Source organism: Sphaeramia orbicularis, chromosome 9 (assembly GCF_902148855.1).
Source record: "Sphaeramia orbicularis chromosome 9, fSphaOr1.1, whole genome shotgun sequence".
NCBI classification, from domain to species: domain Eukaryota; kingdom Metazoa; phylum Chordata; class Actinopteri; order Kurtiformes; family Apogonidae; genus Sphaeramia; species Sphaeramia orbicularis.
In genome coordinates, this window is record NC_043965.1 from 26,108,750 (window position 1) to 26,124,944 (window position 16,195).

The following is a 16,195-nucleotide window of genomic DNA, read 5'->3' on the forward strand; positions in this document are numbered from 1 at the left end:
TCTAATAATTAAATGATAAACTCCATCAAACATATGCATAATGATATCATTAACCACAACTACAGTAGAGCCAGATGTCAGGAAAAAATTTATTTTATCTAATAAGCAGGGGGTCAGTAGGCCTACACACAGCACACATTATTTAAGTCAAAAAATCTCATCAACAATGAAATAATTTACCAAAGGTCCGCCAGTGCAGTGTTACAGTGTCCAAATTACCTTATTGGCACACATGCATGCACAAATGTACTTACTATACCTTTAAAATTTTTGGAGCGACAAAATGTGCCCATTTGACTACCTAAAAATGCATATTTCCCTCTTCTATTCATAAACGGTGTTTCGATGTGAAATATGTGGAATGGGTTCTGACAATGTGAGGACCTAGGAGAATAGAGTGAATTAATCATGTTGAGTCTCTTTAGACCGTAGGTGAGAATTGAGGAAAAAAAGCAGCTGCACTACCTTCCTGTTGATGTATACACTGAACAATCCTCCGGTAAAATTAATTATCCGTGATCCGGATTTTGGTATTGTTGCCTTTTACAGTCTAATCATAAGATGTCAGCTTAGTCAGCCAACTCAGAGATATTCCTCCACCAAGTCCTCCCGCATACAGCACTGTGTTGGCAGAACAGCTTATTCATCAAATGCTACATGAGCAGGGAAAGCAGTACTGCAAGTGTTTGCAGTGTCTTGGAATGAAGCCTACAGCACTGACAGCATAAATAGATGACCTTAGTGTAAAGGGTGTGGATATACAGTACAGTGCTGTTGAATACTGTACATTATTGTTGTGTGTAGTATTCTAACTTAAACCAGGCTTGCCAGAAAACCAAATAAACATTCAGAGTTCACTGTAACACTGTCACTGGCTCTGCTTCCTGTCGTACAAAACAGGAAAGAAGTTTTGGTAATTACCTGTTTAACACATGCAGAGGCAGCCACAGGTGTACTGCATCTGTCCACTTTCTGCTGACCTCTTTTAATCAGAAACAGGAAAGAAGAGTCTCAGCACGTACTGAGTCTCTCCAGGCTGCTGCATCTGGGGGAGATGGAGGAAAATACAGAATACTGAGTTTGTTAAACAGTGGAGTCTGGAGCCTGTAAGGGCAGAGCAAAACCTTCTTATTTTGTTCTGGTCTTCTAATCTATCTAGTCTTGTGTAAACAGAGGAAACTCCTGGACAGACTGAGCACATCTTGACCTTCCATATCTCCTTTTATCAACAATTGTCAGTCTGCCAAGAGCTGTGAGGCTCTTACATATTGCAGCAAACCCTCCACTTAGGTGGGTATTTTGGATGCTGACAGTTTAGGACAGTTGCTGCCCCCAGTACAGCTCTCCTTCCCTCTGTCATCCATTTTACCACCCCCTCAGCCCTGCTTTCTTAGCCATCCATACTCAGAGAGTGTAAAGAGGGCAACCATCCCTTCTCCTCCTCAGACTGTCTAACGAGATCCTCTATCTCTGACACCCAGCTCTGTCACCCAGAACAAAGCCTCTTCTCAGACAGAAAGGCAGGCAGACTGACGGCTCCACAGAGGCTGGATGGAGAGGGGAGAGTGAGTCGGTGGAGGAGGAGGTGAGGCGTCTGTGCAAGAGGGATTTATTTCGTGCCCTGACAGGTCACTGTTTTTTCCAGGTGGGCAGATGGATTTTCTACCACTTGAAGCACAGCTCCAGCAAGTACTGAAAAGACAGAGTGTTGTTTTAATAGTATGTGTCGGGTCATCTCTGGAGTGTGCTTCAAGTTAACATGTCAGCTGGTGTGAGATCACCTATTCTTTATAGATCTAAATAATTGAGAATCCTTGTTATTCAGGTCACATGAGCCTCTGTCATCCTTCAACAGTATATGTACCACACAGAAAAGTGGACTGTGAGTATGCATAAAAAATAATATTTCAGAAACATTTTATGTGACTGGTTATTCTGACAAAAGCCCAAAAATATATGAGGCATTTAATTGCATTAACATGGCAAAAACAGAATTAGTACTTATCACTGATTTCAGACTTATGCATTTTTATCTGTTTCCACAGCTGAGGGGTTTATACTCATATGAGCATATGCCAGATGGGCATAGAATTAGTCCACAATATGACTCGAGGGCTGTTCATTTCATGCCAGCCTCTTTCCTTCATCAGCTGCTCATTCTACCATACTTATCCCTTCTTCTCAATCAAAGCAAACCCTAAACCTGATTGTTGTGAAGCCTTATATGGAGACGTGGCCAAGACGTTGCTGCTTTGATGCTGATTCGTGGTGTAAAAGACTGGACTGAAGCCAGATGACAGAAACTAAGACTAGGATGAAATGAATGTGTCATCCAAGTTAAGGCATCTGTTTCCTGCACTAATGCTCTGTTTAATGGGAAAAAGACTTTAAATGAATTGTTATTAACACCACTTCTATAGATACTTCACAGAAAAGAACTCAAATGAATGTTTTCATTGCAACATGTGGCAAACAACGGAACCTGATGAAAAATTACAGCCAAGGACTCAGTTTAAGTATAACAACTCAAAGTCAGTCAAAACCAAAACATGAACATCAGGAAAAAGGAAATGGTACCCACAACCATTTATGAAACACAGCAAAGATCCATGGATACTGACCATAACAGTGTATCTCTATGACGTCACCTCTGATTCAGCACTTATGTAACTCAACATAACCTTCCCTTTGTGAGCTTCAGGCTCCTGTTTGTATCCAAGAAATTCCACAATATTTTCTGTACAATTCAGCATGGTTAATATAATATTAACTGTTGCTAACATACTCTGAAGCATAAACTTAATAAATACTAAGACCAAATACTTTGGTTTTCTTAGGCTACAAATAAGAAAATCAGGTTTAAATGGATTTAAATGATGAAAGCTGTTTAATCACTTTGGATTTCCTCCACATGTCTGTTTTTGTTGCACAGTGAGGAATGATGTCTGTGATTTCTTCTCTGTAACATTAACATTTCTTCTACTTCTATTTCTTCTGTCCCTTTCACATCAATAGCCTATCATGAAGTTCTTCTGCCACTGGCGCAGTGGTAAAATTATACAGCACTGCACCTGATTTTAGCTTTTGATCCCCGAAATGCAGCCCACATCTAATTTATTATCAGTAGCGTCTTGTTTGAATATTGGTAAAAATTTTCATATGAGAGACTGAGAGAAGTTGTAGAAGAGCAGATATCCTCTTGGCCACAGTAAATGCCATGTTTCTTCACAGATGTGCATTAGGTGCATGAATAATGAGAGTAAGGACACTTTGACTGCTCCATTATTGTCCAAGGTGACTTTTTTGTGGTAAATGAATTGATGTCAGTGCCATACAAGGCTGCTCTTAAGTTCAGACAGACCTACTGAACCTGTACTTTACCTCCATACAAAAACCACCTGAAATCCTACTAATGTATTTGCCATTGCTCTGTCTGTGGTGACAGTGTGTTGCAGAAGAGTCTCAGGCAATTTGTGAATATCAGGCATTTAGAGCTGATGGCCTGCCAGTCCCATCTGTTAAAGAAAAGTCTAATGGTGTTGGCTTTGGCATGCAGCCAGGAATCTATCGTCATGACAAGAGTCTGGTCACAGTTGGTGGTAATGCATGTAGGAAAATGTACTATACATAATACATATTAAAGTGTAAAATAAAAGACATTAAAATTAACAGAAAAACACAGACATGAAGGACAGCTACAACATTCCTGGCACTTGAAGCTGCGGAACTTAAAGAACATGAATCTTATTTAATTCTAACATTTTCTTTTATTGCTTTCAAAAACTGGGGGACAAGAAAAAAACATCCTGATTAGGTTCTGACGGGGGACTTGAAGCAAAAATCCTCCTGCAGAATTGAATGGGACTATGTTAAAATAATAAGACAATGCTGCCCCCTTATGTTTATAAATATCATTGCATTTAAATGTGGAAAAAAGGAAACTAATAACTCATCAAAACTGGAGCTGCAACTTAAGCCTTTATACATTTTACATATACATTTAGAGCTGAGCATTTCACATCAAAAATAACTTTGTATTAAATTCCTCCCCGGATAATATTTATTCATCAAAATTGAAGAAAAAGTTTGCGTAATAGGCATGTGAAATACTCACTATAAGATGGACTTACATTGCATCTATTTGCGGAACAAAGCAGAGTCAAGATATAATAACTATAGAAATAACAATTAATAAGTTCAATAATAACTACTCAGTTAACAAGGGTAATTGTTGCTGGAATAACTGCTGCTATATATTCGATTACCCCTTAATGTAGTGAAGCCTGGTGGGAATTGTGTGGATAAAAGTCACAGCCTGTAACACTAAACAGTGTCACAATGTTGGTTCTCCTTTAAAGTTACACTGACATGATGACTAATAAGTAATTATTATGTGATCATTTCAGCCCCTAAAATCAGCGTTGGGCAGACTTAAACTACATGTAGTAGAACTACGTAGTTAAACTACATTTTGCTGTAACTTGCTGGTAGTTAAACCACATTCATATTTTGTGCCGCGTCAAGTATTTCAAGTACTTTTTTGGTAATTTTTTTGTAGTTTAACTACTCAATTTGCAAAGTACAATTTTGGGCAACAATATAAAATTAAGAGGTTTTTTTTTTTAGATGTATTTTTTATAATATAACTGTATTTCATCAATGAACGCAAGACAGTCCTTTTTCTTACTTCATCCTGAATTGCTTTGAACAGCTACTGCCATGCTCAACTACTTGTAGTTTTACAAGCCACGCTTAAAAAGTAGCTTCCCCAACACTGTCGAAAAATAAAGGATTTAAAGGATCAGTTGTGATGGAAAAGTCCTCGCGTAACATAACAAAATGTTACACAATTCGCGTATCTAACCGAAATTCAGAAAACGTGGTGCACTGTAGCATATGATTTTTGGAAGCACAAACCTAAATACAGTCTTCCAGGTAGTCTACTACTGACCACTAAAATGTTTAAAAATAAGAAAAAAAATTATAATTGGAATAATAATCATTACAAACAAAAAAAATTGGTTTATTTAATAAGAAACTGTACCATTTTGTTTACGTTGGAGGCTTATATTTTTTTTATTCTATCATACTTACCACCTGAAAGACTACGCTCAGGACAAAAATTTAAATCAGTTGTCCAATCAAATGCTGTTACGAACCATCTGTTGTATTGCTGCCCTTTTAGCCAATCAGCGTCTTTCTTTAATTTGGTTCCAACCAATTATATTCCACAATGTTCAGACGTCAACAGGCAAGGAAGTGGATGATGTGTATGTTTTGTTGTTCTATCTGTACACAGCTTTACTGCGGTAATACGTTCTTTCTGTACAGGAATGTGAGAACAGGTCTGCCGCTTTTTATGTGGTAATATTCCCTGTAGTAAAGGGTTTACTCTGGAAAGCCCTGTGAGTGTTTTACACTACTTGTTAGTAAGCTTTCAGGTCGGAAGTTGGTTAACGGAGCGGCAATTTTGGGCTTCCAGCTGTCATGTTGACAGGCGGCTGTCGACTCTCCTCCCTGGGGTGAGGCGTTACATGGAGCGCCTTATGACCGGAGGATGGAGGATTTAACATCTGACTATCATGGCTGCTGTGACGGTGTGGCGTTACACCAGCGTCCGTGTCCTCGGAGGATGGGGGCCGTTGCTGTGTGTCCTGCTCGGCTCTCTGGTGGCCCTGCTGATGCCCCTGGTGGGGGTGGAAGACGAATGCTGCGCTGCACTGAAGGGCATTGCTCAAATACGCTGCCAGCTGTGGGGAAGCTCCCATCAAACTCCAGCTGTTCAGTCCACCAGCCTCACTGTCCCCTTCACCGCTCTTGATGTCCTGCCACAGAGAGCCAAACCGAATAAAGGTATTAACAGGACCAGGCGTTCTGACCCACTTAATCTGTTTTATTTAGATACACACCCGCTCCGTTAAAGTCAAAGATTTCATTTTGGTGTGACAAGAATTATTAATTTTATTGCCAAAACCAGAAATTGTCAGAAAGCAGGAAATGTGGGTATATTAATCAGTGTTGTCAAAAATATGACCCCATAAAAGTCTAAATGGTCATTAAAATTATTAATAAGGCTTTCATTTGCACATTACTGTGCCCTTGCATAATCCCTTCACAAACAAGTCTGTGTTGACTTTGGGCAAAGAAAGATAAGGAACCGGTCATGACACACACCAAAAAAGTTCAAGATATTTTTTCTCTCTTGGAATATCTCTAAGACGTTCTAATAATTTTATGTATAACCCCTATGAGCTTTCTTCTCTGCTGGAGTTGACTGTGTCTTTCCTCATCTGCAGAGATGGTGATTGAAGCCAAAGCAGCACTGCAGCAGGCTCTGGAGATGAAGAAATTGGGGAAAAGGGAGAAAGCCCATAAGCTGCTGGTGCATGCACTCAGTATGAATCCAGACTTTGTGGATGCCCTGACTGAGCTGGGGACTATTTTGGAAGAGGAGAAGGATGTGATCCAGGCAGACCACCTCTACACCAAAGCCTTGGCTATTTCACCATGCAATGAGCGGGCACTGATCAGCCGTGACCGAACTCTTCCCTTGGTGGAGGAGATTGACCAGCGTCACTTTGGCATCATTGATAGTAAAGTGCGCAGGCTGATGTCCATTCCTAAAGGTAACTCAGCTCTAAGACGAGTGATGGAAGAAACCTACTACCACCACATCTACCACACAGTGGCCATTGAAGGAAGTACACTCACTCTATCTGAGATCAGACACATCATTGAGACACGCTATGCCGTCCCTGGGAAGAGTCTCCAGGAGCAGAATGAAGCCATTGGTGTGGATGCGGCAATGAAGTACATAAACACCACTCTGTTGTCTAGAACAGGAGCTATTACTGTCAGCGACATCCTGGAGATCCACCGCCGTGTGCTTGGCTATGTGGACCCTGTAGAGGGAGGGAGGCTGCGCACCAACCAAGTCTTTGTGGGCCACCATATCCCACCCCACCCACAGGACCTGGAGAAACATATGCAGGAGCTAGTTCAGTGGCTCAACTCTGAGGAGGCCCTGCAGCTGCACCCTGTGGAGTATGCAGCCCTCGCCCACTACAAACTAGTGTATGTACACCCATTTGTAGATGGCAATGGACGCACATCACGACTGCTGATGAATCTAGTGCTCATGCAAGCCCGATACCCACCTATTACTATTCGAAAAGAACAGAGAGCTGAATATTACACAGCTCTGGACACTGCAAATGAAGGTGATGTTCGGCCTTTCATTCGATTTATAGCCAAATGCACAGAGATCACTTTGGACACACTGTTAATTTCAACAACAGAGCATGCTGTAGGGCTACCAGGAGCCAGCAAGCATCCCGCCTGTCCAGAATGCAAACAGACCATCCCAGTCCGCAACTGACATGGACTGAGATGTAGAACGGAGCTTAACATGATATTGTGCAGTATTAGTTCTTGCACTGATTACATCAGTGTAAAAACTAATGTATATTGGTTGACTCATGTTGTCCCATGGACATATCCTACTTTGTGGGTTTTTTACCTGGTTCCACTCTGCCAAATAATGAATTAGTCTAAGCCTGATTTTGCTGCATGGGTTTGCTGACATGTTTTTTCCTGAACATTTTTAGTTGTTATGGTACCATAGGAGGCATTTCAGTTGCTATCTTAACTTTGACTACTGGTGATGTGAAATGTAAAAAAGCTTTCATGTTGTTTAACCTGAGATACTTCAGTGATTTTCACTGACATTGTGTAGTGTTAATGGACATTTCGTTGTCTTTGGGGTAAAGATTTCTCACAACACAGTTGAGCACTTTGATGTATTTGATTATTTATTTTATTTTAAAATAAAACTGTCTGATTAACCTTCAAGAATGAAAAACCTTGTCCGTGATATAATAGGGTGAACGATTATATATGACTTTAAACAAGTTTTAGACCAGAAAAAAAGGGATGAGATGCTTCTTTTTTTTCAGGATAAAAAGGAATAAAACAAGCAGGAAATAAATACGCAATTAAACAAACCAAAAATACCCATATAGTATTTACTTCTACACCAAACTGAAAACAGTGATTATAGAAATGATACAAAACAACAGCAATACACACAATCACATACACACTTTTTTAGTATTGGACATAAAACTAAAGATGACTTCTAGAGACCAACATATGTGTATCTTCTAAGTTTAGGCCACTGTGGTGATAGCAATACATATAGCTTGTATTCCATGTTTTGAAAACTTAGAAATTTGTTACAAACTATGGTAACTTTTTTTTGAAATTACAACACTGAATATTTTATACACAAACAGAATCTTCTTTATCCAAACAGGCCAAGTGGACCATGGTAAACAGAAACCACACCATCTGAGTGAATCTGATATATGGGAGAGAAGAAATGGAGAAAAACTGCATAGAATCTTTTGTACCGAATGAGCTGCAAATCTAAATAGGTATAGATGATGGAAAAAGCCTCATTTCCCATAACACTTCAGAACTGTTGGCTGTGATCCAGTGATTAACTGATCACATAAGAAAAAGGACTGAATCACCTCTAGACAGAACATTTTGTTAGATATTTTTTCTCGTAATTTCACACAACTTTATTGTATCTTTTATTTTATGACAGTAAGTCATATCTTGAGTTTGACTTTAAGTTAAAGATGAAAGCCTTTAGAAAAGTATTTTAGACACTCCCCGATGCCACGCAATTCAGTTTTATAGCATCCTATGCTTTTTTTAGATAAGGAAAATCTGTTCATCCATTTATCTGATATTTAATACAAAAAAATAGATTTGAAAGACATGCCACATGAACAATGAGCATAACATAAAATTATTAAATGCTCAAACAGTTTACTTAAAGCAGTAGAAAGTCTGTAACTTCACCTTAAGCATGAACAGCATAACACGATGGGCAGTTTTTATACATAAAGCTAACTAATATTAATTTGTTGGCAGCTCAGTAGCATAATACTGATCAGAACTCAGAGATGGAACTATGTAAAAATATGGATTAGTTGCAGTTTACTGTCAGGTCAAGTCCTTTCTAGTGCTATTAGCTAAGTCCGCAGAGGTCAAAATAAGTTACACAACTGAAAGCTTAGGTTTCCCTAAAACATCTGGATGTCTTTTTCATCACTGTAGCACAACCAATTTATGTACACACTCACGCACACTCACACACACCAACTATAATACACCACATCTGTACTGTCAAACATTTGCATATACCATTTTAAACAACATTCACAAGTTTGGCTGTTTTCAATATTTAAAAAAATACTCTCCCAAAATGCTTCTGTCACATCCCTTTCACGTTACACAACAAAAGACACAATTTTAGTTACAGTATATTTACACACAAATATGATACACTTTTTTTTCCCCTAAAAATTAGCCTGCTGTGTGAACAACTGTCACACAAACTCAACAGTGACAATCATATCACATGGGGGTAAAGTCACTATGATGTTGCTTGAGAAGGGTTTTTGATGGAGGGCAGGTGCTTGGCGATTAAGGCAATCTTGCAGAGTGGATGATGATGACGAGGATGACCAAGACTGAGATTAAAGGGAAGTCAGGTGATCAATTACAGAAACACACTAATTTCTAAGGACACATGATGGCTTTCAGTATGAAGACGGTCAAAAAATTTTCACTCATCTTCTCACTTATTGAGAAGCATCCTGGCAAAGTCTGAATTTGATAGAGGTTTTGTGTCTCCTGCTGCGTTCGCTGCTGAACCTGCTGTTGCTGGTGTGGGCTGAGCTGCAGTCCCATTCTCCACTTTGTTTGCTGTCCCACTTTGTCGATTCAGAGAGCGGGGGAGTAATGCCAGCTGAGTGCGTCCTCTACCTCTCCTAGAAATAGAATAATATAAAGAACTTCAGAAAACACAACTTACTTTTGTCCTCATCCTAATGTCTTCTGCTGGATAATACACTGAGGTGTGTCAGTATACTTACGCTCCATGAACCTGACGAGGCATCATGTCCATCATAGGCCGACTCGAACCAGGGTTCTCCATCATGTTTCTGCGAGGAGGGTTACTAATGGCAACAGAGATTTTGTTGCCTTCTACGTCCATGCCATCCATCTTCAGTACCGCCTGAGAGGCCTGGGTTTCATCTGCAAACTCGACATATGCCAGACCCTGCACAACCACACATTAAGAGACACTTAATACAGCAGAAAAGCCAAAGGGGGTAACTGTCAGCCGAACACTGTATTCCTCCTTACACCTCACCTTGGGTTTTCCTGAGCGATATGTGACGAGACGAACTTCTCTGATAGTGCCATGATTTTTGCAGATTTCCTCCAACTGCTCCTTAGTGCAAGAGAACGGCAGCCCAGAGATGAAAATTTTGTGTTTCTCCATGGATGTGTTGTATTTGAACACCTGTAGGAAGATCAGTGCAAGGGGGGTCACTGGAGTTGTATGTTACAACAGAAACAAGGGCACTTATGTCTGTTACTGTTTAATTTTTACCTTAAAGTCAGGGTTTTTGTTTTTGTCTACACAAGGTGACACAAACATAGGCCTGCCCGCCACCTCCCGCCTGTCGAGCTTCAGAGCTTCAGAGACGGACACTGTGGATTCAAACTGTACGTAGCCATAGCCTTTAAAGCTCCCCTTGTTGCTGAAGACAGGGCGAATCTGTTTGATGGGACCACAGGTCTCAAACAGCGTCCTGAGCTTTGCCTCTGGCTCCTCCAGGGTGTACGACAGGTTGCTGATGAACACACTGCTGTTGTCATTGCGAAGCTCTGGTTTGTCATCTTTCTGCCTATGGGCAGCAGCTGTTGCTCCCTGCTGAGCTGCTTTAGCACCAGGTGGAGCTGGTTTGTAGCCAGGAGGAGCACTTTTACCGAAGAGTCCTGTCTCAGTTTCCATGTACTCTTCAATGGTCGGGTCACCATTTCCCCTGTGCCTTTTGGGAGCTTGTTCTGCTCCATACAGAAAGCAGGATTAGGAAACCATTTGCATAGAAATAGAACGTTTTTACACAAGCAAACTATATTTACCCGAGTCCTCATTCCATTCATCATGATAATCGTCCTGTTCTGCTCTCCTCTTCTCTCCAGTTAGAATTCCCTTCTGGGTTTTCTTCTGAGCCTTCTTGTCTGCTTTGGCCCTCCGCCGCTGTTCTGCTCTCTCCTCCTCCTGACGAACCTGGCTGGCCTCTTTTTCTGCCACCTAACAGATGGGCAAAACATGGTAATATGAACCCAAAAGTGGCCAAATGATATGGCTGCACAGTACAGTGCTGATGTGTACCCCTACCTTCGCCCGCTGCTCATTAACCCTGTTCAGCCGAGTCTCAGTCTTCTGCACTGCTGCATCCCAGTCCTCCAGAGAACCTGAAAACAAGTGCACAAAATATAGACGTGGACAAGAAAAAACACAAAGGTTATGAAAACCTGTATACCCAAAGGTTCTAATTTTATTTTTTTTCTCCGTTTTACAAGGTATCATTTTTAAACAACAATAAATACTATTGTTTCTCATATTTTTCCCAAAACATCTGAAAGAGACTAAAGTGAATTATTTTAACATTCAGATTTATGGATTTCATATGTTTCAAGGCCCATGGAAACCCTCTATAATTCAGGAAAATCTCCTTGTGGTTTACTTTCAATGCGTATTTTAATTCGGCCTCACCTTCTACCCTCTCAAAGGTGAGCAGGACTTCACACACATGTTCTGGGTAGTCTGAGGTACACTGAACCGCTCTGTGGAGAGCCTTTCGGCAATGGAGAGCATCTCCATATGACCTGAGGACAAGGTAAGAAATACAAGTTTCAGCTACAGATAAAGAATAAATTATCACACAAGTGTGTCTTTTTTTTCTTTATAATCAATCAAGTCTTGAGCCGTCGGACCTTTCAAGGTTGTAGTACTCCAGCCACATGTTGGCATATTTGGCATTTCCTTTTGTCATGATGCTGTCCCACAGTTCTCTGGCCTTTTGCATGTTTTTGCAGTGCAGGGCCTGGTGTGATACAAAAAATTTTTTTTACCTCTGAGCTTAAAGTTATATAATATTTGTTCACAAGACGCTCATGTATTCTGATTCTTTCAAAACACAAAGGAAAAAAAATTAAGTGGTTGTCATAGTAACAATGCCTACCTCTATCCTTGCCCAGATCTGCATTATGATACAGGAGGGATCTCCACTTTCACCAAACCCTACAAAAAAAAAAAGATTTATTAAAATCAAACCAGCACCAAAATACCCTGCAACTTCAAAACCCCTGTTGTAAATTTCACATACTTTCTTCAACATCTTGTTTCATATAGTCCAGAGATCGAGAGAAGGCTCCCCGTAACTCCTCCAACTCTTTACTGGATTCTGCAAAACAGCAGGCAACAATTTGTTATTTAAAAGTTTCACCACACAAAGATAAATTTGCTTTACACGTAGGGTCCCTCTCACCTTTACTGAAATCCACACGTCTCCTCAAGTAGTCAAGGTAAGCCTGCCAAATTTCCACATAATCTGTAGCTTGAATGAAACCTGCATTCAATGCTTTTTCAAAAATATCTGCGAGGAATAAAAAGGAAAGACATTGAGGTCTGGGATGATTACATAAAATTTGCTACTACTTACAAACACATAAGATAGTGAGGGATATTTATCATCTGTATCAATACATATAGATCATTTTTCTGTTCATAAATCAAAACTACATGTATATTATGTCTTTAAAAAGCCAATACTGTGTTATGAACTGTAAAATCTGTAAAGAACACCAAAAACAGCTCAAAAAGTAAACTGCAACAAACATCAAGTCTGTTACCTGAGACAGTTTGATGATCAGAGCCATGTCTCTCCAGAGCTAAAAGGTAACTTTTCCACAGACCCATTGTCCAGGGACAATTCCTGACTGCACGGTCATGAGTAGAAAGAACCAAGTCTTTGATTTTCAGCTGACGGTCCTGAAGACCCAAGAGAAAACAGACAAACGGGGTCAGAATAGCTTCACCTTAAAGTTGAATCCCTTGATCAACTTCTTTTTCAACTTGCACATTTCCCTCCCTACTGAGTATCAGCATTCTTTAGTTGCTCATATGTGCATCTGCAACACTGACAACACTACATATATGTACAGCTGAAATTACAGAAGTTACCGTACATGTTGTTCCCTGATGCACCACAGGGTGACCAAAATACTTTAAAAACCATTTCTGACATGGAAATCACAACAAAATACACTGCATAACAGCAATGCCCAGGACTCACCAAGTATGTGGTGTATTTTGCCCACATGTCAGGCACCAAGCAGTTTTCTGCCAAAGCCCGCTCAAAGATGATCTGAATTCGTGCTGGGTCACCCTCCTTTAGCTCATAGTCAATGTAGGCTTGATACTCTGCCAGTTTAGGAGGTTCAGCCACCAGCTACAGCAGATGTTAAAAAAAGAAAATATCCAAGTCAGATATCATGCATTTAACAAATGCTGTTTCAACTTACAAGTCACTTACCAGTGGCTCTTCAAAAGCTTTGCGCTTTTCCATCTGCTGCAAAGCGTTTTTGTACTGATGCATCACTGTCTCTGACACACCATTTTCGGACCACTCCTCATACTCTGCAAATGTTGCTTCCATGTCTACATGAAAATAGAATACAGTTTTATTATCCTAACACTTTCATGATGAATGTATTTTTCAGAGAATATCACAAATATTTTTGTTTCATGTGTATTTGTTTAAGTTATGTAAAGCAGAGCACAACAACAATGTAATAATTCAGAAAGGTAACACAGGGTTATAAACATGACAGAAAATCTTCTAGTGTCTGTTCAGCGGAGCCAAAAAGTAAAAACAATACTGGACCATCTGGCTATCTTCAGTCCAGTTCTGCTGTAACAGTAAGCACAATCAGGGACTATTGAAATGGGCCTGGGTTTCTAAATCAGTACACCATTTCATAACTAATAAATGTAACGGACTAAACATACTCGACAAGTCTGCGTTATCCTTTTAAACAGGATAATTGGCATTCTTTTGTGAAGGCCACATGTAACAGCTAGGTATAGTAAGAATCTGAACAGAAGATCCTCACCCATTAAAGGCACAGCCAGCTGGCGGCGGAACAGTGTATGGATGCGCTCAAGCTGAGTGTTTAACAGCTCCTGCTCCTCATGGCTGGGAATCCTGCCAGGGGGAGGCTGAGAGAACGGGCACGAGAGAAAATGGTGGCAAATTTCAGCAAACCCATGTGTGCCTAAAAACAAATCAGATCTCTCCCATTAAATGAAACAAACCTGTACTGTAGACAGAATGGCGTTCTCAAACTCCCTGTATGCCTCCCACAACGTCTGGCCCTTGGTCATGTGAAGTCCTACATTCATCACCGCCCTCTCAAAGATCGCTCTCACCTTGTCAATCCCTCCTGGCGAGCCCATACCACCAATTGAATACTGGGCATATTCAAGCCAGATATCTGGGCCTGTAAGTAAAAAGGATAAAGTAAATGATGAAGATAATAAAAATAGTAAAGGCATGTCACCTCATACTAACACTGATGTGATTTACTCACAGATGTAGTCTTTCACAGCCCTCTCAAAAAGTTCATAGACTTTCTCCCGGTTCGGTTCCTCTTCTGTCAGATGGATCTCATCCTTTAGCCAGTCAAGCCAGATCTCTACAGGATTAATTACAGTACAATTTCAGATTCATAAATAATACAGCGCAGACTCATCTGACACCAAAGAAAATGATAGCAACACCAACCCTCAGTGAGCGGGAAAAGTTCACCTCATTTTCTGTCTTGCTTTCGCAGACGGAAAAGCTCGCCTTCTTGCTTTAGTAGTTTGATGAGATCCACATGGCAGTTGTAGTCAAAGCATTGATCGACAGCTGGAAATCACAGAAAGATCAATTGGTAGCTGAGTAAGACTGAAACTACTGAACTGGAAAAGAAAAAAACATGCAAATAATTCAAGTGCAATTCAGTCAACCTTCCTACTATCTACTAGTTAAAAACGTCAAAATAAAATTTAATAAATAAAAGAAAATATATAAAGATTAAATTAAAGAGAACATTCAAAATAAAAATAAAGGTACAAGCAAGTTACAATTGACCATCAGTGTCACATATTCAACGGGTTAGATGTACTCATATATAGGAAAAGTCGATTCATCAATTTTCTGTGAAAAACATTTTATGATTTAAAAGAACGTATTAGACTAGGGCTATTTTGGCTCTGAATGCACTTACAACTGGGAAATCCACTAGGATATTACAACTATAACTCTTAGGCATAATCTAAGACAACAGTTTACAAAATCCCATTGACTCGTGAATAGAATAGTTTTATTATAAGGCTCTAGTATGCCAGTGTTTATAGGATGTACCTGATGACCTGACTTAAGTAACACTCACGCCAAAGTTAGTTTAGAAACTTTCTTTTTCAGCCGTTGACGTGTACGTGGGAAATATTATCAACTCATAATCAGTGTATTATAAATTCAATAAAGATAATCTGCTGTGGTATTGTTACACCAATAATCTAACATAATAAGAATTTTAATGTTGTGGCACCCAAAAAAAAAACTTTGAACAATTCACGTTAAAAGATTTATTCTGTGATTTAGGTGCAATATGCGGTGAAAAGGCGCGTGTGCACTGAACACCCCATTAGCATGTCAGCTAATCACGACAGCTCTGGAAATGACGACGTATCAAACGCGCTAATTTAATTGTCATGAATTAGAGTGGCAACCATGACTATGCTTTCATTTCCATTATCCCACATGACAGAGCAGCACATAATCCTAACCGGGCTGACTTGTGGCTGCTGACTCTGTTTACCATCCATTCATTCTCGTTAGCTCGTCTGCTAACGCTGGTTAACGTTAACGAAGCCTGGCTTCGTTGTTGCTAATTACCTGCTCCTCCAGCCGCTGGATTTCGGCCTCGTTTTCTTTCTCATCTTCCGACGAATCGTCCTCCTCGTCGTCGGAATTTTCTACCCCCATGCCCTCCTCTTCTTCCTCGTCCGATTCCATCTCCCTCTCCTCCATCCCTGCATCTTCCTCTTCCATATCTTGCAACTGCGTTTGCTCTGCGCTGCTTGACGCTGCCATGTTGGAAAGGCTGCCTGTCTGCCTGGTAACAAACTCACAAGCCAGCCAGCAGTGCCGTGGGAGGCGGAGCCAGTGGGCTCACCGTGGAGGAGAGGGCGGGGAGAGGCCGCTAGAGGGCG

At 40.4% G+C, this 16,195-nt stretch overlaps 2 protein-coding genes across 2 annotated transcripts; one reads left to right on the forward strand and one right to left on the reverse strand.

Annotated features, from left to right (window-relative positions):
• Positions 1–5,254: 5,254 nt before the first annotated feature.
• On the forward strand, positions 5,255–8,444 carry ficd (FIC domain protein adenylyltransferase). Its single transcript, XM_030142791.1, has 2 exons — positions 5,255–5,853; positions 6,297–8,444. The coding sequence occupies exons 1-2, from the start codon at positions 5,583–5,585 to the stop codon at positions 7,376–7,378; spliced, it is 1,353 nt and encodes a 450-aa protein (XP_029998651.1). The 5' UTR covers positions 5,255–5,582; the 3' UTR covers positions 7,379–8,444.
• A 282-nt stretch (positions 8,445–8,726) lies between these two features.
• sart3 (spliceosome associated factor 3, U4/U6 recycling protein) lies at positions 8,727–16,107 on the reverse strand. Its single transcript, XM_030142789.1, has 19 exons — positions 15,879–16,107; positions 14,721–14,846; positions 14,527–14,631; positions 14,252–14,436; positions 14,050–14,155; positions 13,470–13,594; positions 13,230–13,385; positions 12,787–12,925; positions 12,423–12,530; positions 12,261–12,338; positions 12,117–12,175; positions 11,869–11,978; positions 11,648–11,760; positions 11,270–11,346; positions 11,011–11,182; positions 10,475–10,932; positions 10,232–10,384; positions 9,951–10,138; positions 8,727–9,845 (listed from the first exon to the last, which is right to left on the reverse strand). The coding sequence occupies exons 4-19, from the start codon at positions 14,390–14,392 to the stop codon at positions 9,653–9,655; spliced, it is 2,376 nt and encodes a 791-aa protein (XP_029998649.1). The 5' UTR covers positions 14,393–14,436; positions 14,527–14,631; positions 14,721–14,846; positions 15,879–16,107; the 3' UTR covers positions 8,727–9,652.
• Positions 16,108–16,195: the final 88 nt, after the last annotated feature.

Excerpts from the sequence above, each read along its gene's own strand:
- ficd (XM_030142791.1), top strand. The coding sequence starts at position 5,583 with ATGGCTGCTGTGACGGTGTGGCGTTACACCAGCGTCCGTGTCCTCGGA. Across the intron at positions 5,854-6,296 it reads GAGAGCCAAACCGAATAAAG|AGATGGTGATTGAAGCCAAA; the intron begins GTATTAACAGGA and ends CCTCATCTGCAG.
- sart3 (XM_030142789.1), bottom strand. The coding sequence starts at position 14,392 with ATGGGCTCGCCAGGAGGGATTGACAAGGTGAGAGCGATCTTTGAGAGG. Across the intron at positions 13,386-13,469 it reads AAGCTTTTGAAGAGCCACTG|CTGGTGGCTGAACCTCCTAA; the intron begins GTAAGTGACTTG and ends CATCTGCTGTAG. Across the intron at positions 12,176-12,260 it reads GAAACAAGATGTTGAAGAAA|GGTTTGGTGAAAGTGGAGAT; the intron begins GTATGTGAAATT and ends TTTTTTTTGTAG.